This window comes from Podospora pseudopauciseta (genome assembly GCF_035222475.1).
Source record: "Podospora pseudopauciseta strain CBS 411.78 chromosome 5 map unlocalized CBS411.78m_5.2, whole genome shotgun sequence".
Classification (NCBI taxonomy): Eukaryota; Fungi; Ascomycota; class Sordariomycetes; order Sordariales; family Podosporaceae; genus Podospora; species Podospora pseudopauciseta.
In genome coordinates this window covers 366834-386751 of record NW_026946666.1, presented here as the reverse complement: position 1 = coordinate 386751, position 19918 = coordinate 366834, and the positions used below count along the sequence as shown (strand labels likewise).

At 54.2% G+C, this 19918-nt stretch overlaps 7 protein-coding genes across 7 annotated transcripts; 1 reads left to right on the top strand and 6 right to left on the bottom strand.

Moving 5' to 3' along the window:
- Positions 1-2511: 2511 nt before the first annotated feature.
- On the bottom strand, positions 2512-4503 carry QC763_501940 (uncharacterized protein). Its single transcript, XM_062912787.1, has 6 exons — positions 3981-4503; positions 3556-3914; positions 3368-3499; positions 3040-3321; positions 2769-2982; positions 2512-2696 (listed from the first exon to the last, which is right to left on the bottom strand). The coding sequence occupies exons 1-6, from the start codon at positions 4413-4415 to the stop codon at positions 2574-2576; spliced, it is 1545 nt and encodes a 514-aa protein (XP_062763850.1). The 5' UTR covers positions 4416-4503; the 3' UTR covers positions 2512-2573.
- Positions 4504-4586: 83 nt separating this feature from the next.
- MAN26A (Mannan endo-1,4-beta-mannosidase man26A) lies at positions 4587-6175 on the bottom strand (the record flags this gene model as incomplete). Its single annotated transcript, XM_062912788.1, has 2 exons — positions 4587-4958; positions 5015-6175. The coding sequence occupies 2 exons, from the start codon at positions 6173-6175 to the stop codon at positions 4710-4712; spliced, it is 1410 nt and encodes a 469-aa protein (XP_062763849.1). The 3' UTR covers positions 4587-4709.
- Positions 6176-6720: 545 nt separating this feature from the next.
- Positions 6721-7500, bottom strand: QC763_501960 (uncharacterized protein; the record flags this gene model as incomplete). Its single annotated transcript, XM_062912789.1, has 1 exon — positions 6721-7500. The coding sequence occupies one exon, from the start codon at positions 7498-7500 to the stop codon at positions 6721-6723; it is 780 nt and encodes a 259-aa protein (XP_062763848.1).
- A 427-nt stretch (positions 7501-7927) lies between these two features.
- QC763_501970 (uncharacterized protein) lies at positions 7928-9400 on the bottom strand (the record flags this gene model as incomplete). Its single annotated transcript, XM_062912790.1, has 1 exon — positions 7928-9400. The coding sequence occupies one exon, from the start codon at positions 9398-9400 to the stop codon at positions 7928-7930; it is 1473 nt and encodes a 490-aa protein (XP_062763847.1).
- A 378-nt stretch (positions 9401-9778) lies between these two features.
- Positions 9779-12375, bottom strand: QC763_501980 (uncharacterized protein). The gene is made up of 2 exons (XM_062912791.1): positions 11946-12375; positions 9779-11888 (listed from the first exon to the last, which is right to left on the bottom strand). The coding sequence occupies exons 1-2, from the start codon at positions 12104-12106 to the stop codon at positions 9878-9880; spliced, it is 2172 nt and encodes a 723-aa protein (XP_062763846.1). The 5' UTR covers positions 12107-12375; the 3' UTR covers positions 9779-9877.
- A 542-nt stretch (positions 12376-12917) lies between these two features.
- Positions 12918-14692, bottom strand: THR1_2 (Trihydroxynaphthalene reductase). The gene is made up of 3 exons (XM_062912792.1): positions 14023-14692; positions 13201-13799; positions 12918-13148 (listed from the first exon to the last, which is right to left on the bottom strand). The coding sequence occupies exons 1-3, from the start codon at positions 14129-14131 to the stop codon at positions 13011-13013; spliced, it is 846 nt and encodes a 281-aa protein (XP_062763845.1). The 5' UTR covers positions 14132-14692; the 3' UTR covers positions 12918-13010.
- Positions 14693-14833: 141 nt separating this feature from the next.
- On the top strand, positions 14834-19587 carry QC763_502000 (uncharacterized protein). Its single transcript, XM_062912793.1, has 6 exons — positions 14834-15020; positions 15083-15399; positions 15460-17062; positions 17118-17657; positions 17711-19068; positions 19350-19587. Exons 3-6 carry the CDS (start codon positions 16804-16806, stop codon positions 19365-19367), a joined length of 2175 nt encoding a protein of 724 aa, XP_062763844.1. The 5' UTR covers positions 14834-15020; positions 15083-15399; positions 15460-16803; the 3' UTR covers positions 19368-19587.
- The last annotated feature ends 331 nt before the right edge of the window (positions 19588-19918 follow it).

Below are 19918 nucleotides of genomic sequence, written 5' to 3'. Positions count from 1 at the left end.
TGTTGCTGACTGTCGAGGGCGCGGCGACCGACGGAGTTGGCGACGAGACTTGGTATCGATTGAAGTAGCACGGCGACTTCTTCGTACGATGGGGGGCTGATTAGCGGCGCGCGATGCAATCTTGTGAAGGGTTAATATTATGGGGGTTCCAACTGTGTGCTTGTATTGCTGGTGTCGCCTCCTTTCCAGAGTTGTCAGAGAACCTCTATTATATCTGTACCTGGTGGCAATGTTGGTGGCAAAAAGTAGCATGTCCAGTTGAACTTTCCTTTTACCGAACTGCTTTTCTGCTCACCGAATTGCTTTCCTTCTCACTGAACTGATTATGTTAGATCAGCTCTCCCTAAGCTTCATTCAGCTTGGTTGACCAGAATCTCTTTCCATCTGACAACATCCGCCAAGGTGTGCTGCCAAGCCATATCGTTCCGAAGCGCCGCTGGACATCTCAACGGAAAACCCCTCAAAGGCCCGTATACCGGCCACTGGCCAGGTGGCCGCAGAGAGCATTGGTTCAATTCGATCCCAAGCTTGCCGTCGAATGCGAGCAGCTACCCTAAGCCCATCATCCCCAGCCCCTTGTCTCCCGGTTCATAGCGTCGTGTATGTTCGGAACAAGGCCTCCCTCGCATCCTCGGGCTAATTGATGAAAGCGTTGGTTTTCTGATACGTCGGTACCGAAAATGACCAGGCGCAGAATATCCGAAGGTATTGCGCAGCGCGATATGCATTCACATTTGACAAAATATCTTGGCAGACCAATTATGGTTCTACAGGGCTATAAGTTTACGATAATAATGCAGCCACATTTCACCACCTGGCATTGGCACACACATCTTTACCGAAGAATACAGTCCTCAACCACTTCCTCGCTGCACGCAGATTGCAGAACCCAATACGGCTAAGCTTGAATCGGAGATCATGGAGCGCAAATGCGTGTGCTAGATGTACAAGTCCCAGTCAGGCGCATTAAACAAGCGAAACGGATAGGACGCCTTGTCGCTAAGTTTGAGGAATGGCCGCTTGGACCCCGCTCACGTCCAGATAGGTGCAAGCGGTGAGGCTCAACCCCATTGGCCCGCATTGAAGGGAGGGTGGTGGAGGAAGAGGTGGTAGCCAAGGAGGATGTGGAGCACCCAGAGCCAGCCCAGCCTGTGCGGCGCAGCGCACGTCATCGGGTTCAAACCAGGCGCAAGCGAGAAGCAGATGCAATGTCTGACTCTGACAGTGGTTGAGCTACATTTTGGTATAACTCCCATAGAAATTGACCCAATATTAGTCTTGTTGTGGCCAGTGTGAGCATTCAGGGGTAATCTCAACAAGGTTGTGTGGCTGGTGTGGTGGTGGTGAACCAGATCCACATGTGGTCCATTTCCTGGTCATCCAACCTATCTATTACACAGCAAGCATTTTGATTTCCAGTGAAACCCACTTAAGCCCGCTGGCAAATAAGCAAGAACTTGACTTGAAGGCTTTGTTGACTTTTGCCTTGACTGCAGGCCGTTTCCTTTGGTTCTTTGCCCTCCTTTGGGTAGCTCACTTTGTTGCCTCTGCTCACTGCTCCGCCTCTTACAGCTCCATGTACCTAGTATATTTAGGCAGCGCGGTCCCAATTTCCAGCAACTGTACCAATCAATATTCCATCTTTTTCGCAACCTTAGAGAGTCAAATTCAACAGTCCACGTTGACGAATCAGACGCGGATCCAACATCTCCCACTTTGCTGTCCCCGGCTTCCCTTTCCCTTCAACACATACCTACCTAAGCCTCCAAAAGCACGTACCTAGCCATGTGCATGTGGTTTAAGCCCAGCATAGACTTGTTTGTGCCGCCGCACCGATTATATATAAGCAACTACACCGTGGAGGAGCTGGCAATTGCCAGAGCCAAAGATTATATCGAACTCCCTGGACTGCTAAGCAAGGTCATCCATGAAAATCCGGCTTTTCAGCTCCCACAATCCGAAGGCTCAGGAGAGTCTTGGTTCATCCGAAGAGCAGAAGTCGTCAGGCCACCCCAGATTAGGCTTTCTGGAAACCAGTTTGAGAAAAGCTCGTTCGGGAACAGCGCCAGTGGCGCCGCGACCCTGAAAATTAGCTTGGAACTTATCTTGACCTCGACAAAAGCACACATCTGGGCACTACCTCTCACGCAAGTGTCCTGGCATCAATGTTCTGTTCACCGAAGGGGTACCCTACTAGGGATGTAGCTCTCTCTCTCCCATTAAGCGGGGTAGAGAGTGGATGTCTGGCCCTAGAATAACGGATGAAGGTAGGTAGAGCGACAAGAACTCATTTCTGTTAGCCCAGTTGAAGTGCTGAGACTACCATTAGAGAGGAAATTCTGGCATAACGATCACTATAACCCTCAACACGTCGTTGAGGAAGTGGAGATGGAAGATGCGGAGACGGCCGAAGTGAACATTGAAGACGTGGAGTGATCGGAGGAGGCTTACATGAGAGGTCAGACGCTGGGTATTGCCTGCTACTTGCCTTAACTCCCCGATTAAGCAGTGTGAAATAATAGAAGGACAGATTTCGGGTTGGGCACGATGAAGCGCTATGTGGGAATCCGGCATTACAGTTGCTTATCTCTTCTCGTGAGTCTAATCCAGAAGTCTGATGACAACCAAGTAACCCCATCCACCAACTTGAGCGGTGAGGCTTTGTTGACAGGGGCAATATCGTAGCGTCGGAAGATCTGTTTAACTATTAGCAATGCAGCCCTGGATCATCCTGACCACTGATGGTCACCCTGGTCAGAGAGACATACCTCGGTGAACCACTTTCCAAGTTCCATCAACCCAACCTGTTTCCCCAGACAGATATACTTTCCTGTGCTGAAGCCTAGTTCCACGGCTGCCCACATCTCGTCGTGTTGTTCTGGAGTTGCCTCTAACCAACGCTCAGGCTGCCAGATGTCAACATCTGGGTTGAATAAGGCTTTGTCTCTGGTGATCCCTAACATGCATTGTGCGATCTCGGTTCTGTGGTGAAGTCGTTAGGATAAAAGGCTTCATGACAGTCAAGAAAAGCATACATACCCCTTGGGAAGATAATAGCCGTGAATGGTATCCCCCGTATCAGGCACTTGCTTACTGAAGCTCAGCCCAGCACCATTGGGCCAGATGCGCATCGTCTCGTGGATGACTGCCCATAGATACTTGAGCTCCTTGGTGTCGGTGTAGCTGATGACTTCTTCAGAGTCAGATTCTTTGAAGAAGGCGTCGATCTCGGCCTGGAGTTTACGGTAGGCTTCAGGTGTGGTCAGCAGGGCAAGCAGCGTCATGCGGAGGACAACGGACGTCGTCTCAGACCCAGCAACACTATCTTCATCAGCTCGGTACTGCTCATGTCGAGGGACCCACTCACACAAGCGTGATACACTCCTGCACCACATCCTCCGCCTCAATACCATTGTCCAAATAACTCCTTATCAAATCCCTCTCTCCCTTTTCTTCCGCACCGCCCTCAACCCGCTTCCTCACCTCCTCCTCCGCAAACCTAACCCCTTATCAGCAACCATCCCATTTTCCCCTTTCCTAGACAGAGGAACTCACCTCATCAAAACCCCAAAACCCACCTTATCCCCCGCCCCCGGCATCATCTTCCTCAAAGGCCAAGTATGCATCGCATACACCAACTGCGGCAGCGCCCCCAAAACCCCAAACATCGGCAGCATGACCTCCGTAATCTCCAAATACCGGTTCACATCCCCGTCCCTATCCAAAAACCCAAACGGCCGTCCAAACGTCACCGACGTGGCAACATCCAGAGTAAAAAACTGCGCCCGGTGTCCAAACTCCATTGGTTTTGTGTCGGAACGACCCGAGACATACTTCCGCTCAACCAAGTCGATAAAAGCCCCGACTTGTCGATCGACTCTCTTTTCCATCGCTGCTAACCCAGCACCGGACCACTGATTGCTTTTGTTACCCTTCCCCCCTTCTTATCTTGTTTTGTCAGGAGGGGATGGGGCGCTTACAGCAGGAATGAGCTTGTTTTTTCTCTCTTTTCTTGATTCATTGTCTCGCATGGCGATGCACGACCACCTTTTGAGATCCCAACGGGAGAACTCGAACCAGAGCCCTTTTGTGTATTTTGCCTTGTGGGAGCACACATAGCGGAATGTGGCCGCGTCGGAGAACACCACAATGTTGGGGGTTACGCGCACCAGGGGGCCGTATTGCCTGCAGAGGTCATAGACGTATTGAGCCGAACCGGGTTTGAGGGTGCGCCGGGCGTACACCAAAGACGTGAGGGAGTTGAGGAGGGGGCCGGGGATGTGAGAGAGGCGGTGGTATTGGATGAGAGTGGGGATGATGATGAATGTGGTGAGCAGGAAGAGAAGAGCGAGGGGGACGAGGGTTGTTGTGGGGAGGTTGAGAGTGGGGGCGATGAAGGGCTTGAGAGTCTCCATGTTGTGGTTTTGTCAGCGTGTGCTGACGAGGAGAGCGTTGTTGAGGTTGAAGACGAAATGCGGGGTCTGTGGTGAGAAATGGTACGCTCATGAGTGTGTAACACCTATCCCTATCAGCAGTTGGCAGCGCCCAAGTGATAGACCTGCATAAAGGTGTTCTGGGCGCGGCTGAATGGCTTGCACTAACATGCAACAGACAACTGTCTATCCCTAAAGTGGCGATGCTTATTCTTGTATTGAACAGACCAGTATGTACATAGCTGATTGGCAGCTCGGATGTCTTTGTTCAAGTTACTAACTCCTCCACCCCTGAATCTCATCCAGCGTCAACACATAGTCGCTGTTGTAGATCTCGTTGAGAACAGCAACCGTGTTCCAGCTGGGGTTGTTGATAAAGTCATCACCCCAAACAGCAAACCACAGCCAGTTGGCCTGGTAAGCCTGCAACAAGCCGGGCAAAGGGGCAGCGCCAACCTCTGCAGCAGCAATCATCTTCTTGTCCCTGCCGAGGGCGATCAACTCGTTGTACTGAGTCGACATGGGCTATCAAAATGTCAGCATCATCCCACACCATCTTCAGTTCGGAGACAAAAACTTACCCCATTACCCTGCGCATACACATCCGCCGACAAGATATCAACCGTATCATCACCCGGATACCAATCCTCCAAAATCGAATTCCACACCCAAATCAAATTATCCAAACCATGGTGCACCGTCAGACGCTCATACAAGATATCCCAAAGCTGCTTCGCCGGCTCCGGCCCCTTGGCTCCCCACCAGAACCAACCACCCTCCGCCTCGTGAAGAGGTCTCCACAAGACCGGAACACCAGCAGCCTCCAGCCTCTTGAGCTGGACAGCAATCGCGTCAATGTCCCTGATGAGAAGAGTGTAGTTCGCACCCTGGGGGTTGGCCAACGTGGCGGCAATGTCAAAGTCGGTAGCCCGAGTGTAGAAGCCGGACCACCACTTGTTCTCTTCGGTGTCATACAGACCGACGGGAGCGTTCCAGTGCCAGAGGACAGAAACGATACCGCCTGCGTTGTGGTGGGCGATGGCGTCCTCGACGGCATGGCTGGTGGTGCCACGCTCGACGCGGGAGGGAGAGTAATCCATCAGATCGACAGCCACCAGCGCGGGAGTCTTGCCGGTTTGCTGTCTGATCCACTCGGCGTGGTGGAGCTCCTGCTGGCCAGAGATGATCTTGTTGCCGTAGACGGAGCGGAGGTAGGAGTAGAGCTTCTTGGCGTTGGTGTCGGCGTTGGGGTTGTTGAGGTTGGGGTTGATGTCGTGGGGGGGGCGAGGGGCGGAGGGGGTGAGGGTGATGGAGTCGATGAGGTACCATCCCCAGTTGTTGACGATGTCGATGGTGTTTTGTCCGGCGTTGAGGAGGACCTGGCCGGCGGCGACAGAAGTAAAAGAGTCACCGGCGGGGAAGAAGACCTCGCTGACGGCACCGTTGTTGAGGACGACGTTGGTGCGCTTGTCACCGTAGATGGCGGCGTACCGGATGGAGAGGTCGTAGAGCTTAGTGGTGGCGGAGCTGATCTGGAAGGTGATCTTGTCGGAGCCCTCGTCGAAGCCGGTGACGTAGCCACGGCCGGTATAGCCTGCCTGAGCAGTGTCGACGGTGGTGCCTGTGAGGATGGCATCTTCGGCCTCGTAGGTCACGGGGCCATCACGAGGCTTGCAAGGCTTCGCAACAGCGCTGCTGGCCAGGGCCAGGGCGAAGAGCCCGATGTCGAGGAGCTTGACCATCGTGTCTTTGCTGGAGTTCTGATCAACTGCCAGGCGTCAAAGGATGGATGAAGAACAGGAACCAAAACATTTAAAAGCGATGGGTATCACGATGTCTTATTATAGCGGCCACCGGGCCGTTGCACCTGAGGTATGTACACAAGATGTTGTAATGTCGGAAGGGGAACCTCCGTCCCGGGTTGCAAGGGTCGCTGTCAACCCCCGGAGTGACATGATCCACCGCTCCCCGTTACGTCTTGTCTAGACAATTCGCGGATAAAACTGCGTCCTATAGAGGGCTAGTTAGGCGAGCACGGAGGAATGCCACCTTGAGGCGTGTCCTGATGGTGTGATCGCGGGCTGAGGGAAACCAGGTTGTTGGATATCGCCAGTCTTGTAGCGGGCTTGGCGGACGGTGCATCCTACCCCGAGGTCACAGACGTATGTAACTCCGATCAATCTCAAGATAAATGTTCATTTGTGTCTGTTCATCCGAATGACATCAACGATCCAAGTCATTGTTGGAGAACACAAAAGGCTTCAGCTCCCGTTGACCCGCCACCATCTCAATTCCTCTTGTTCTTCGACATGGCCCTCTGCTTCGGGCCCGTCCCATGCAGCCAGTCCATCCACCCGTACGCTCCGTAGTTGACAACAAACTTCTCGTGGTGGACATCATGTCCCTTCGCGATGGCACCGAAGAAGTCATAGCCACTGTGCACAGTGCTCGTCTCGATGAGCTGCCAGCTCAAAAATGCCCAGAATGTCAAGATGTGAGTCCTCAACAAGATAGGGGCCATGACGACGGGCAGGGTGTTTGCCACCACTTGCTCGATCGGATGGGCATACTGCGCTGCCAGAGCAACAGGTGCGATGAATTCGTGGTGGACTTTGTGAATCATCTTGTAGAATCGGGGTGTATGGAACAATCGATGGACGTAGTAGAAGGAGATCTCCCTCACGATCCAACTGATGAGAAAGTCCCGGAGGAAGATGTTGAGAGTTGGAGGAGTTTCTGTGATTTGGAAGCTCGAGGGATTCCCGGTGTAGTGGGATCTAGCCAGCATCAAGAGAGCAAATACTGTGTTCATGAGTTGGTTCCGGCCGACGATATAGGCGCAATGTTTTATTTCTTTCCATGTCGGTTGTTTTGGTGCCGGTTGCAGTTTGTGCCTAGCTGAGAAACTGGGCAGGATGTAGTCGAGAGCGGTATAGGCGATGGCAGGGACCCAGAAGAAGAGCAGCTGAACAGCAAGACTGCCAAAGAACTCGATCTGATGAGGGCTGTATGTTCGGACAATGGAAGCCCAATAGAGCTGGAACGCACCGAGAGAAATAGACGCCATGTTGATGATGCCCTCGTCCGGATTGCCCTGCTGTGTGTGGGAAGATCTCGAGTTCGTAGGTCTCTTCTAAACCTGTTGAGGCGCCGACTGTTTTGAGGATTGAAGACCTCTCGATTGGGACAAAGACCTCGGCAACTTCCCCAGTCTTGGCGCCTCCGCGTTCACATTCGAAGCGGGGTTTGCCACTTGCCCTTGCAAGTAAATTCCCATCCCCCGCAGATCCCCTCCTGACAGCTCTTCAAAGAGCACGTGAAGCGACATAGACGGCTGACCGTGGATAACCGGTGTCAAGACAAACGCTCTCCGACTGCCCGGCTTGGAACTGAACATTAGGATCGAGAGCTAATTGAGAGCCATTTAATTCGTGGTATTCTGTACGTGTCAACAGTATTCATATTTGGGACAAATATACCCGGCATTCATGGCATCACAAAGAATCCTCATCATGCCCTGGCCAAACAATCTCCCTCTTGTGCACGGCCACCGCACACCGAAACCCAATAAACCCCCAAGCCACCACCAACAAAACCGTCATGACCGTACTGAACCACAGCATTCCCGCGCTTTCCAACACCCTCCCCATGCGTATACACGCCAACGTGAAGCCAACATTGGGAAACACAAAGCTCCACCAACTGAGATGAAACTTCCTATCCGGCATCCCAGCCACCACCGCCGTGGTCGCACTCGCAAAGAACCAAAAGCTCAACCCCCATAAGAACACCGCAGTCGTCATAGCCAACAGCCGTATTCCAGCCCCGAGAGTCTGGATATTTACCCCTGGATTTCCACCACTAAATGCAATCACCTCCATCGCCGGCAAGCCCACCAATATCCTCGGTACCTCACCGGCCATGGCCACCAGCGCAGAGCAAGTAAAACTTGGTGGCCCAACAGCAATAAACATACCCGGCCTCTGCACCGGCAGTCCAAACGCCATCAGCCTTGACAAATAGGTCGAATAGTAAAACATCGACACCAATATTCCCAGTCCCTGCGCCGCCAACCCAGCAGATATCATCTCAAGAGCCTGAATAGCAGGTTGTGACTTGGCCAACGAACCCGCCAACGAGCCCGCCAACATGACCGGAAATATCGGTAGGATCCAAGCCGGCGTCATGGCATCAATCGACAGCCGTCTCTCTTCCTTGACCGTAAACAGCAAATGATACTGCAAAACCGAAAACAGAAAGGTAACAGCGAGGTAGGTCCAAAAAGCGACTCTCATGAACGGGGCAAGTCGTACATATGCCGCCGGAGTCAAAAATATCCGTCCGTATTCGTCAATGTTGAGCAACATGGCGCAGATGGAAAGCCAGAGGGTGGATATAAACAGCGCTTCGTGGGGTCGAGTAAACGCCCGCCGAAAGGTGTGCTGGTACATGACGAGCCGGAGGATGATCATCACCGTGATGAACAAAAACGCCAGGAGGTCAAGGAGGAAGATGATCAGCCCTATGGTGCCGAGACCTGTGAAGCGATGGGGCGTGAGGGCGATGACCATGGCGATGCCAGAAGTGGACATGGTGACGGTGTACCACGCAAAGGTGAAGTGCAGCAATCGTTCGCGCCATGGCAATGGAGGTTGGAGGTAGGTCGGGATGCGATGGAGAACAGCAAGACGGGGTTCCGCGCCTAGCTCATCGACGCTGTTGCCGTGAACCATGGACACGGCGACAGAGGTCCGGCGACGGGGTGGGGGCGGCGGTGGTGGCGTGCGGCTTCGCGGAGGAGGTGGGGTTGGTGGGGCACACTGGTCGGTGATGGTGGACATGGCCGACTCCGGGTCGCTGATGGAGCCCTGCCGGCCCGTTGGGCGGGAGGTGATCAGGCCCAAATTGGCGACGGCTGTGGTGCCAGATGTCATGGCGGGCTGGTAATCTTGGACTGAGGTCGGCATGGCGCCTGTCAGCCAGTCCGATCGGAGGGAGTGGTCGTTGGAAGATGTGTGCGAGTCGCGGATGGGCGAGAAAAAAGTATCAGGTAAACAAAGAGCAGGCAGCTGGCGGTAAGAAATGGGGCTCGTTGATTGCGATGCAACGCGATAAGGTAAGAATGCCCCCAGTCGCTCATCTCATGATTCTGGTGGGGCTCGCCATGGTCGATGTGTCTGGATTGGTGCCACGAACACTCGGTCCTGTTCGGTTCGACGGTTGAGGAATGTCGCACTCGGAATGTCGCCAGAGAGAGGCGAGCATGAGCCTCACTGACGCCATGTCAAAGTTTAAGTTTTAGGGGCCGAGCGCACAACAATCTCGGGTTAGGGTTACTCAAAGCATTATCTTTCCAGGAAAATATTGACCAGTTCTGAGTGGAATTGTTCTTGTCGTGCTTGTGTATGTGTATTTGTTCGTCTACCGACTTGCTAATTTCCATCTTATGCCCACAGACGAGCCTCCTCTGCGTACTTCATGATACGGTCATGCAGCACCCCCTTCCGCAACGCCTCGTAAATGTTAGAGGCCTGTGTTCCCAAAATTTTGGTTCTCGGATCCGCCTGAGTGCCATTACCGTGACCATGATCGTCCTCTCCTTCTGCCCTGGTCCTCAACAGTAATGGCGGATGATCTTCTACCCCTCTGTTCAGCGGGATTCCCAGCTCCTTCCTCACAAACTCATACACCAGCTTCCCGCCCTCACCGACAAATTCTCCCGCCTGTCCCTGATCACTAAACATGTCATGCTGTTCCCTGTAATGCTGCTCCAAAAACTCTCTCACGGCAGTCCTGTACTCCGACAAGAAGAAACGATCCACCATCTCCCCCTTCGAAAAGGGTTGCTCATCATCCAGCAACCACCCCGTCGACTCCTTCGCAACCTTGTCACACCTCTCCCTCAAGTCCAAATGCGCGAGTTCATCCCACCTCTGTAGTATCATGTCTCCCAACTGTCCCGCGACCCTTTCAATCACCTCCACCCTCCCCGCACCGCTCTCCCCGAAGACATGATCCCTCACCAAACTCGGCAACCAAAGCCTCACCTCCTCCCTGAACCTCATCTGAACCACCCTCAAATCAACAGCCTGGGACAAGACCCACATATAAGTAGCACACATCAGCCCCAAAATCTCCACCCCCTCCATCGCGTACCGTCCCGCCACCAACGCCATAGAATTCACGCTCTGGTTCCCCATCTCAGCGACCTGCACACTCGCGCTCACCGGTCTCGTCAAATACGACAACTCAGCCATGTACCCCGCCATCGTGACATCAAACCCCTTGGCCGTAAAGCTCTGACTGGGGTCGTCAGCCGACAAGTTCGGCGGCAAGCCCTTGCTGGTCATGTTATTGATCACCTCCGAGCACTGCGCGAATATCAACCGGCCGAGATTTTGCAGTGCAAGCGAGGTCTTTTCCATGGCCGAGGTCAGGACCATGGCTTGAAAGTTGCCGCCGTGGTGGATCGAGCTTGAGGAGGGGTCGATGAGGGGGTTGTCGGTCGTTGAGTTGAGTTCTGTTGTGATTTGTTTTGTTGCCAGGAGAAGGTCTTCCAATTGGGGACCAATCCATTGCGGGGCTGTGCGGAGGGAATAACGGTCTTGAGCGAGGCCGAGGCGGGTTTTGGGGGAGGATTCGGCGGAAAAAGGAGGGGAGATACTGGAGTTGGAGAGAAAAGACAGGATGTTCGAAGCCGCTTCGGCTTGGCCGGGGTGAGGGCGGGTGCTGGAGATGAAGGGGTGGTAGTTGTGGGAAGTGCCGTTCAGGGCTTCGGTGCCCATTGCTGTCAGGACTTGAATCAACAAGGCGAGCTGGTTGGCTTGGGCGATGACCAGGGAGGCCATGGCGCAACTGGGGGCGGTGCCGTTTGTGATTCCGAGGCCTTCTTTGGCTTGGAGGCGGACGGGGGTGATTCCGGCGATTTGGAGGGCGTCGCTAGCGGGGATGATCTTGCCGCTGCCGAGCTTGACAAAGATGTCGGGGTTTCCTTCTAGGGCACCGGCGATGTAAGATAGAGTCGAGAGATCTCCCGAGGCGGAGATGCTGCCTCTGAGGGGAACGACCGGGGTCATGTCGTTGGCGAGAAGCCTCATGATGGACTCGATGACGCTGGTGCGAACGCCAGAGTGGCCGCGCATGAGGGAGTTGCAGCGGATCAGCATGGCGGCCTTGACCACTGGGCTGGGGAGAGCATGACTTCGGAGAAGCTCGTTTCTGCCGTTGTCGTTGCCCTTGTCACTTTGAAGAAGGATACCGACATTGAGATGCTGGATGGCGGCACTCTGAAGTCGTTCAAAATCTTGAGTCCTGGTATCTGCACTGCCTCCGAAGCCGGTATTGACACCGTAGATGGTGTGCCCTGCTTCGAGCTCGTGTGCAAGGTAAGCAACACTTTCATTGACTTGTCGAATTATATCGTCGTCATCGGTGAGACGTGCTTTTGCGCCGTGACTAGCCACAGGGTTAGCCTTTCCTTGTTGTTGACAAGCGACGGGACGGAGAACTTACAGTGCAACCGCCGCAACATCAGCAACAGTCAGGGTTTCGCCATCAACAGAGACGACCCCGGTTCCAGTCAACTGCTTCTGCAGTCTCTGCCATTCGGAGAGAACACCAGAGGCATGCATAGCCTCCGGTTTCTTGGCGTGTGAGGATCCGTTGGTTACCATGTTGAAAGTGGTGTCTGGCAGGAGGCCAAGATGCTTTCTGGGTTTGCTCGCCAGTTGATGATCTTTTCACGCTATCACCCGAGCTCCTGCCGTTTGCTCGTCGTCGCCGTTCCGTTCCGACTTCCGGGGAGAGTTTTTTTGTGGCGCTTTTTAGTGTGCTATTACCCTAATGGGAAGGAATGCCAACTGTGCGCGGGTTCGCAATTGCATAAAGTTATGCGGTAGTGAGACAGGGGGTCGTAGGCAAGTTCTCAACCTTTGTGCTGACAAGAAAGCAAAAGAATGGCTTACTTCTCACTCGATGTTTTCCGCTGTCTTTATACCTTTTTACTTTTATAGTGTTCATGCCCGTTGTTCTTGATGGTCGTGTCTCTGACGTATGGATTGGCATCTCTTTGCTGGAAGGGCTGAAACCTGGCCATTCACGGTTCTCGTGATGGGGTGCCACGCCGAGACACTTTTGTCAGACGCAGCCATGGTATGGTCTGCCCTCATAACCCCGGAGTCTGGATGGTCAATGTGGCAGGCTTGCCTCATGTAGTCACACAAGATTCCTCATCCGCGATGCAGTCAGCATCGGAGCCCAATCGAGACATCTAACGCGATACTAGAGTCCCCCGTGGCTTGCATGGCTTTGACCACACTTGTCGTTGTCTCGCTCTCAACAACAGATGCACGAAAGCAAGGCTGGACTGGAGCTCCCTGATTGTGAAACATACCAGTAAAAACAGCCATCCAAGATTGATTCACATATTTGCACTGCAGCTATCTCTCAACAACAAAATGTGCTCTGTCTGCCCCCATATCTATAACCCGGTAATCCAGCCTGTCCTCCCATCTATCCACCAACACCTCCATTGTGAAAGCAACGCATCATTAGTTCCAGCCAATCTCTGTCCGTACTTTACATGCAAGCGGCGCCATCGATGCCGATGACCTTGCCGTTAACCCACTCGCCGTCCTGCGACGCCAAGAAGCAGACGACGCGGGCGATATCGATCGGGAGACCGACACGGTGGAGAGGGGACCAGCCGGCAGCGTACTGTTGCAGTTAGCATCGTGATAACATGCAGTAAATCCATAAGGAGGCTCACCTCGTCAACACCCTCATCGTCGAGCTTGTCGCCGTTGGGGATGTACTCTCTGCAGACCTGGTGGTACATGTCGGTCTTGATACCGCCGGGGGCGACGGCGTTGACGGTGATCTTCTTGTCACCGAAATCAATAGCCATGCAGCGGACAAACGTCTCAATGGTTCCCTTGCTGCCGGAGTAGACAGCGTGTCTGGGGACAGCCTTGGCCTGACCGGTGATGGAGCCCATCAGGATGACACGGCCACCGACCTCGAGGTTCTTGTAGGCCTCGCGAGCGACGAAGAACTGGCCACGGGTGTTGATGTTGAAGACACGATCGAACTCCTCAGGGGTGACATCCTTGACATGACCAAAGGAGACGACACCGCTGTTGGAGCAGACGATATCGAGCTTGCCCCACTTCTCCTTGGCCTCCTTGAAGAGACGGACGATCTGGTCGACCTCACCAACGTTGGCCTTGACGGCGAAGGCATCGGTGCCGTTCTTCTTGATCTGTTGGACGACCTCGTTGGCGGCCGAATCGCTGTTGGCATAGTTGACAATGACCTTGGCGCCACGACGTCCGAGCTCGAGAGCCATCTCCTTGCCGATACCACGGCCTACATTGTGTTAGCTGTGAGGTCACGGTTGAATGCCGATCCCCAAGATAGATGAGGCAGCTCGCATGTGGTGCCACGATAAGGGGCGGGATGTGGGCTTGGCACCGGACTTTGGCTTGGGGTAAATGCCCCGTACCGCGCACAGGGGAAGTGCTTGGCGGGGCTGCTGTGCATGTGCAAGGGCTTCGAGGCTTAACCCTCGACAAGGATGGATAATACATACCAGCACCAGTTACCAAGGCGACCTTGCCCTCGAGCGAAGCCGACGCCAAACCCAGAGGACCGGGGATGGCATTGTACTTGCTGGAGGTGTTGGAAGTGACGCCAGGCATGGTTGCGGTTTGTTGTTGGGTTTGGCTGGAAAGTAAGACAAGGAGCTAGATCAGGGAATGGCAGATGCAATGCAATGGTGAGTATCTTGACAAGGAAAGAATGCTGAAGTGTGAGAGGGCATTGGAATGGCAAGGACGTGATCCTTACTTATATGTCGATGGCCGTCCGGCTATTTGGAACACTGCGAGTCACCCTGAATCGTTCTGCGACGATCTCGCGGCTGTCGCCTGTCGGACCATGTTTGGAGGAATGCCGGACTGTGCTCTACCCGCGGACAATCGGTGACGGTTCGGCGCCGAGAGCAGCGCTTCCAGGCGTTTGCACGGTGCTGTTGGTGTTGGGAACGGGAGGACGAAAAGGGATGCAAGAATTGGATAGGATCGTCTGTCGTTGACTCGTTGGACTGGTTGAAGAGCTCGGTCATGGCAGAATTCCAGAGCCGTGGATGGCCGCCGTCAAAAGGCTGCAAGCAGCAAAAGCATCCAACCCGCACCAAACGGCAGACCATCCGGACTTAGTCCGGCAGACAGGTAGTGTCCATGTTCATTACTGAGTGCCAAGGAAGGTACAGTGCTTGCAAACACAGGAGAACAAAGTCACCTAAATGTCACGTTGCACCGTGTCCCCTTTCCCCGCCATACGTAGCTGAGGAGGACGGGGTCCGGCGCCCTTGGCCCTGTGCATCGTCAAGTCTCCGCCTCCACGTTTTCAGTGTCTCGCTGCTTCGCCATCAACTTGGGGCGCGAGACCATCTCATTCACCTGGATTCTCCCTTTGATCTCTGCTCCTCCATAAGGTAGCTCACTACTGGCAACTGTTGGAGTGCGGCTAGCCTAAGCTGTCAACGATTCAATGAAATAGGGGTCATGATTCGTGCCCAGTTCTCAAGTCATTGGCAAATTCAATAATTTTCTTCTCGGCAAAGAGGCTGACACAGACCACTTCATCAGGATCAGGAATGTCAACCAGACACGTGCTCTTGGCATCAAAACCCTTACTGTCACCACGATGCCAGTTATTTTTGTTTCTTGCACGAGACGAGGTCAATATCTTTGTCATCATGCAGCCACATACATGATAAGCTTGATATCAGCCCGTCAGCACTACCACCGCGGGAAGCGCCAAATGGATTATGGGGTAAAGTCGTTGACCCGCAAGGTCTGGACCCCCGTGTTCCTGCATATCACCCACCAAAAGAGAAAAGAGCGACATGCCTCAGAACCTTAGCATGCTGTGTTCCTCCAGAGCAAACCCAACGTTATGGCCCGTCAGCTTACCATATTGTTACTGTCTTTTGTGCAGACCGCTGACTGATCTGCGCTGTAAGAAGTTTATTTTGGTACCCGGAAACATTCTGCAACAAAGCGAGAGAGAGCACCTCGGCATATGTCTGGAAAGGTGATCAAGAAACCAACACTGTTGTGGACTTGCCAACAGTGAGCTCGCCCTGATGCCCTCAGCCAACCCCCCGGACATGATCCCGGCCCGAGAGGGGAGTTCCGATCAGTGTAAAAGCACCACTCGATTGGTTGCTTGGCTCATTCCAGAGGACGGTTGACTGCATGCAGAGAGGGCGGCGGCCCCACTACTTCCGCCGCGGTCCGGACCTCCGGTACAAACGCCCGAGCCCCGACACCGGCGAGAAATGGGGCCTGATCTGGCATATCTCGGGTACGAGCGGGCGGGCTTTTGCCCGAAAGTTATCGCTGGAGTTATTATAATGCTGAGGATTCCCAACGTTGAGCGCTCTTCGTCGACCCGCCCTGTCAATGGTGCTTGGCCCAACTGGTGAATACCTACCATGATCGGATATGATCTTGGCATTTTTCCTGGGCGAACAATTGCGGCCGGCTTTTACTTCACATCTTGCTAACACTTGATCAGGTCTTTTGCAAGTGAGCGTTTTGCAACGAGGTTGTACCACCTTGGACGTCCCCCTCACCAGAGTGGGCGGCTCGCTCCATCCCGCACCCGCACCTGGGCTTCCCCAAAAGGGACTCTTGGGGTGGTGGCAATTGTGATGTTCTGCAGCAGGTCGCATTAGCATGTGGAGGGCGGGCCAATAGCACGGCCTAGCTGAGGTCAACACCCATTCAGCTGGTGTGCCAGCGACAGCCTTACCATTCTCGGTTGTCGTACATAACGCCATCTTCGTTCCAGGTGCTTGGAGACCCGAACCCGCCATCCGTTACAAAAGAAAACCTTTGTGTGAAACTGCTTGCACCTGTCAGTTCCAGACCACGTTTCCCAAGAGCCTTCTATCGCATTCCGAAAACTCTAGAACGTTTTGTGCAATTTCACCTGCAGACACAGCCGGCCACATCCAGCAGCACTAACCACACACAGATATGGATATCGACGAACTCGGCTTCCAACATTCAGCTGAAGGATTGCATGGACCTTTTGAGATATCCCCGCTTGTGATATTGGAGCCAAAGGATGTTTCAAGATGAAGCTTCAGCTTCAATGTCGCGAGGCACTTCCGATTTCTCCTCCGCGCAAGCGCTCTCCAGCGTACGCCACTATTGGGCGAGGCCTTCAATCGATCACGAAACAGTTTAGTCCAGAAGAAAAGAGGCTTGCGTCGTTTCTCCATCAAGTTGTTGACGACAACAAAAGGAGGCACCTCAGTTGACGATTGGGCTTGGCGTCGCCAGGAAAGGAGTATAAGATGGACGTGGTGATCGTCTCAGACGACGGACACTCGCCGCATCACTTTTCACATCATCAAAACTCGTTCACACATCAAACCAAAATGTCTTCTGACCCCTATCTCGCCGTGGCTGCCACCTGGGAAATTCCTTACGCCCATACCCAGGTGACACCAGAGTCTTTCTTCTCCACTGATGACACTTCCGAGTCGGTATTTGACCCGGACCACCGCTCTCTGGTCGATGACAACGATATCCGGGATGGCGGAAAATATCGCTGTGAGTGTCCTCTTCTGCGCGAATCTGTGACCGGCAAGTGTTGACAAAGAGACAGCCATCGTCAAGCTTCAGATGCGCTATGAAGGCCAGCAGCCTGGTGATAAGTCCTACGCCATGGGTACCGGTTGGCTCATCGCCCCAGACCTCTTGGTGACTGCCGGCCACAATGTCTTCGACTGGTCTGGTTATGGCAGAGGCCTCGGCAAGGCCGTCGACATCAAGGCTTACATCGGCTACCACGGACGTTCCAGCATCAACTCTCCTATCGTGCAGTTTCGCTCAGGCAAAGTCGTTGTCACCAACGCCCAGTGGGTTGTCGACCGCAACAACCGCCATGCCGACGTCGCCTTCGTCAAACTCGACAAGCCCTTCACTGGCAACCTCCGCCTCTTCACGTACAAGAACACTCCTGAGAGTGGCGATGACATGATTGGTGTTGTTGGCTATCCTGCCGACAAGACTCTCGAGGATGCCGATGGCCGCGAGGAGAAGGGTGCCCTTATGTGGGAGCAGTTCACCAGCACCACTTACGTCCTTGACTCGGCCAAGAACAAGGGAAGGGGCATGCTCAAGTACCGGATTTCGACCTTTGGTGGTGAGTTTTGGATTCTTTTTTCCCCAGGATAATGTTGCGCTAACAGCGGATAGGTCAATCTGGTGCTCCTGTTATCCGCAAGGGTTCCAAGCAAGCTGTCATCGGTACTCACGTCTACGGTGGCGGCGACAAGAACTCGGCCAGTGTCATAGGCCCGCTCGGCAATGACTACGAGGGCATGCTCAAGGTCTTCGACGGCAACCTCCCACCCTGGGGTGAACACCAGGGCATCAAGCTTGTCAAATACGGCTACTCCACCACCTCCCCCGGCGCCAGTCCCACGACCCAGCCTGCTCCTCGCACCGGTTACACCTCCGCTCCAGCTCCTGGACCCCTTGACGCTGAGGGCTTCTTTGACGACCTCAAGAAGGTTGCCAAATTTGTGCAGGGCAACGTGGGCCCTGCCGCCCCTGTTTACCTCCAGCCGTTCTTGGGCGGCGTCCACGGCGCCATCGCTCACGCCATCCTCGGTGTCATCAATCAGGCCACTGAATCTGCCTTGACTGATGTAAGCTCTGTGCTGCAAGGCACGCTCGAGCGTGGCATCCTCGCCGAGGCTGCCCTCCAATCCATCTTGAAGCTAGAGGACAACCCCATCACCCGCAAGATCCTGCAAGAAATGTCCTCGATCTGGAGCACCCACTACCGCTCCATCAACTTTGACCCCATCATCTGCCGCCTCGGCCCCGCCCTCCCCCTGACCGCGAACAAGATCCTCAGCTCGACCGAGTACACCCAAACTACCGCCACCGGCGAGGTCAAGCTCAAAACCGTCCCCTTCGCTGCTACCTCCAACGGCCCAGCCACCAACGGTCAACAAGCCGAGCTCTTCGGCCTCTTCCCCGGCATCACCATCGGCATCGAACTGGGCAAATTCCTCGTTGACACTATCAAGAACCGTGCCGAGTCCTACCGCGCCGAGGGCTGGTTCGACGACCTCGGAAAGGTCATCGTCCGCGCCGTCGAGCGTGAGCCCCTTTACCAGCTCACAAAGAAGATTGTCGAGCACGTTTCCGAGTCTTCCTTCTCGACCCAATCCCTCTCCCAAGCCGACCGTGAAGCTGCCATCCTTGTGGCCAAGCGGGCCGTCTTTGGCGAGACCGCCCTCCAGGCCTTGTCCAAGCTTTCCAGCTCAGAGCTGCAGCAGATTACGATGTCGATCCCGGAGGGGCAAGGCCATGAGGAGTCGTTTGGGGATTTCCTCGGCGGTCTCGTGAGGGATATTGGCGGGGTGGTCAGCCAGGTTGCGCCCGTGGTGGTGGGGACCGTGCTCCCCTTCCCGCTTAGGGTCGCTGGTGCGGCTGAGAGCGGTGGGATGCTGGGTGTTCCTGCCCAGCCCCTTAGAAAGAAGTCGAGCAGCAGTGTGTTGGATTTGATCCATGGTGATGGCTTGAGCAACGGGCTTTTGCAGGTGAGCAACAATCATTCTCTTTCTCTTTCCTCCTTTCCACCACCTGCACGAGACACCACAATACCGGGGGGGTCAAGGCTCATGGAAGATGACTCCAAGGTTGGAAACCTCGCGTCGCCGGAGCTGCACCTGGCAGAGCTACATCAGTCCGACCCTGACGGGAAAGGGGCAAGGCTGGAGTACCTCCGGAAAAAGTATTTGGCGGACGGGCCGGATGAGAACCAGGATAAGCTTGTTTTTGAAGAGTTGTGATGGGGCAACAAGGCTGATTGTGTTTCTAGACTCGGATTTCTGCCTGAACCACCTAGCACGGCCCGGTGGGGTTTTTCTTGTTTCGTTGCTATTTGAAGAAAACCAAGATGGATAGATGGTACAAGTCTAACTGAGTGTTCAAAAGGTGTCAGTTATCGGTCTTCAGATTGGTGTGCTTTGGTTGGCTGCGTTCACTTCTTTTCCTGGCGAGGACGGGTTGTGAAAGGCAGGACAGAGAACGTAGTATTAATGAATCTGGTGGTTCCATAATTGGCTTTGTGTATGTACATTGCTGGCTGTGTCGATTTGCCTCAAGCACGGCATTACACCCCTGATCTGGCAACTAAGAGCCGGAGAATTGAGCCCTGCAGCTAGGATGCAGTCGGACGCCCCTTTGCATCGGCCTCCTTCTCCGAATCGTCACATATACAGGGCGGGGTCTCTACACTGCAGAATTCGAGTTCAGCCGACCGCTCCCCATCAGGCCCAACATGCCAGCTCCGTTAGCAGAAGAGCTGGTCGAAGACCCTGACTGGCCAGCAGTTGTACATCGGATAGCTTTTGCACATCTTCTGCCACGGGACCGTATATGGCTCGC

Bases quoted from the DNA above. Each gene is read 5' to 3' on its own strand.
- QC763_502000 (XM_062912793.1), top strand. From the start codon at position 16,804: ATGGACGTGGTGATCGTCTCAGACGACGGACACTCGCCGCATCACTTT. The intron at 17,063-17,117 runs GTGAGTGTCCTC...ACAAAGAGACAG, and splicing joins GGATGGCGGAAAATATCGCT to CCATCGTCAAGCTTCAGATG. The intron at 17,658-17,710 runs GTGAGTTTTGGA...AACAGCGGATAG, and splicing joins CCGGATTTCGACCTTTGGTG to GTCAATCTGGTGCTCCTGTT.
- QC763_501940 (XM_062912787.1), bottom strand. From the start codon at position 4,415: ATGGAGACTCTCAAGCCCTTCATCGCCCCCACTCTCAACCTCCCCACA. The intron at 3,915-3,980 runs GTAAGCGCCCCA...AAAAGCAATCAG, and splicing joins AAAACAAGCTCATTCCTGCT to TGGTCCGGTGCTGGGTTAGC. The intron at 2,983-3,039 runs GTATGTATGCTT...ACTTCACCACAG, and splicing joins GGCTATTATCTTCCCAAGGG to AACCGAGATCGCACAATGCA.
- THR1_2 (XM_062912792.1), bottom strand. From the start codon at position 14,131: ATGCCTGGCGTCACTTCCAACACCTCCAGCAAGTACAATGCCATCCCC. The intron at 13,800-14,022 runs GTATGTATTATC...AACACAATGTAG, and splicing joins CGCCTTGGTAACTGGTGCTG to GCCGTGGTATCGGCAAGGAG. The intron at 13,149-13,200 runs GTGAGCCTCCTT...TAACTGCAACAG, and splicing joins ACGATGAGGGTGTTGACGAG to TACGCTGCCGGCTGGTCCCC.
- QC763_501980 (XM_062912791.1), bottom strand. From the start codon at position 12,106: ATGGTAACCAACGGATCCTCACACGCCAAGAAACCGGAGGCTATGCAT. The intron at 11,889-11,945 runs GTAAGTTCTCCG...CCCTGTGGCTAG, and splicing joins GATGTTGCGGCGGTTGCACT to TCACGGCGCAAAAGCACGTC.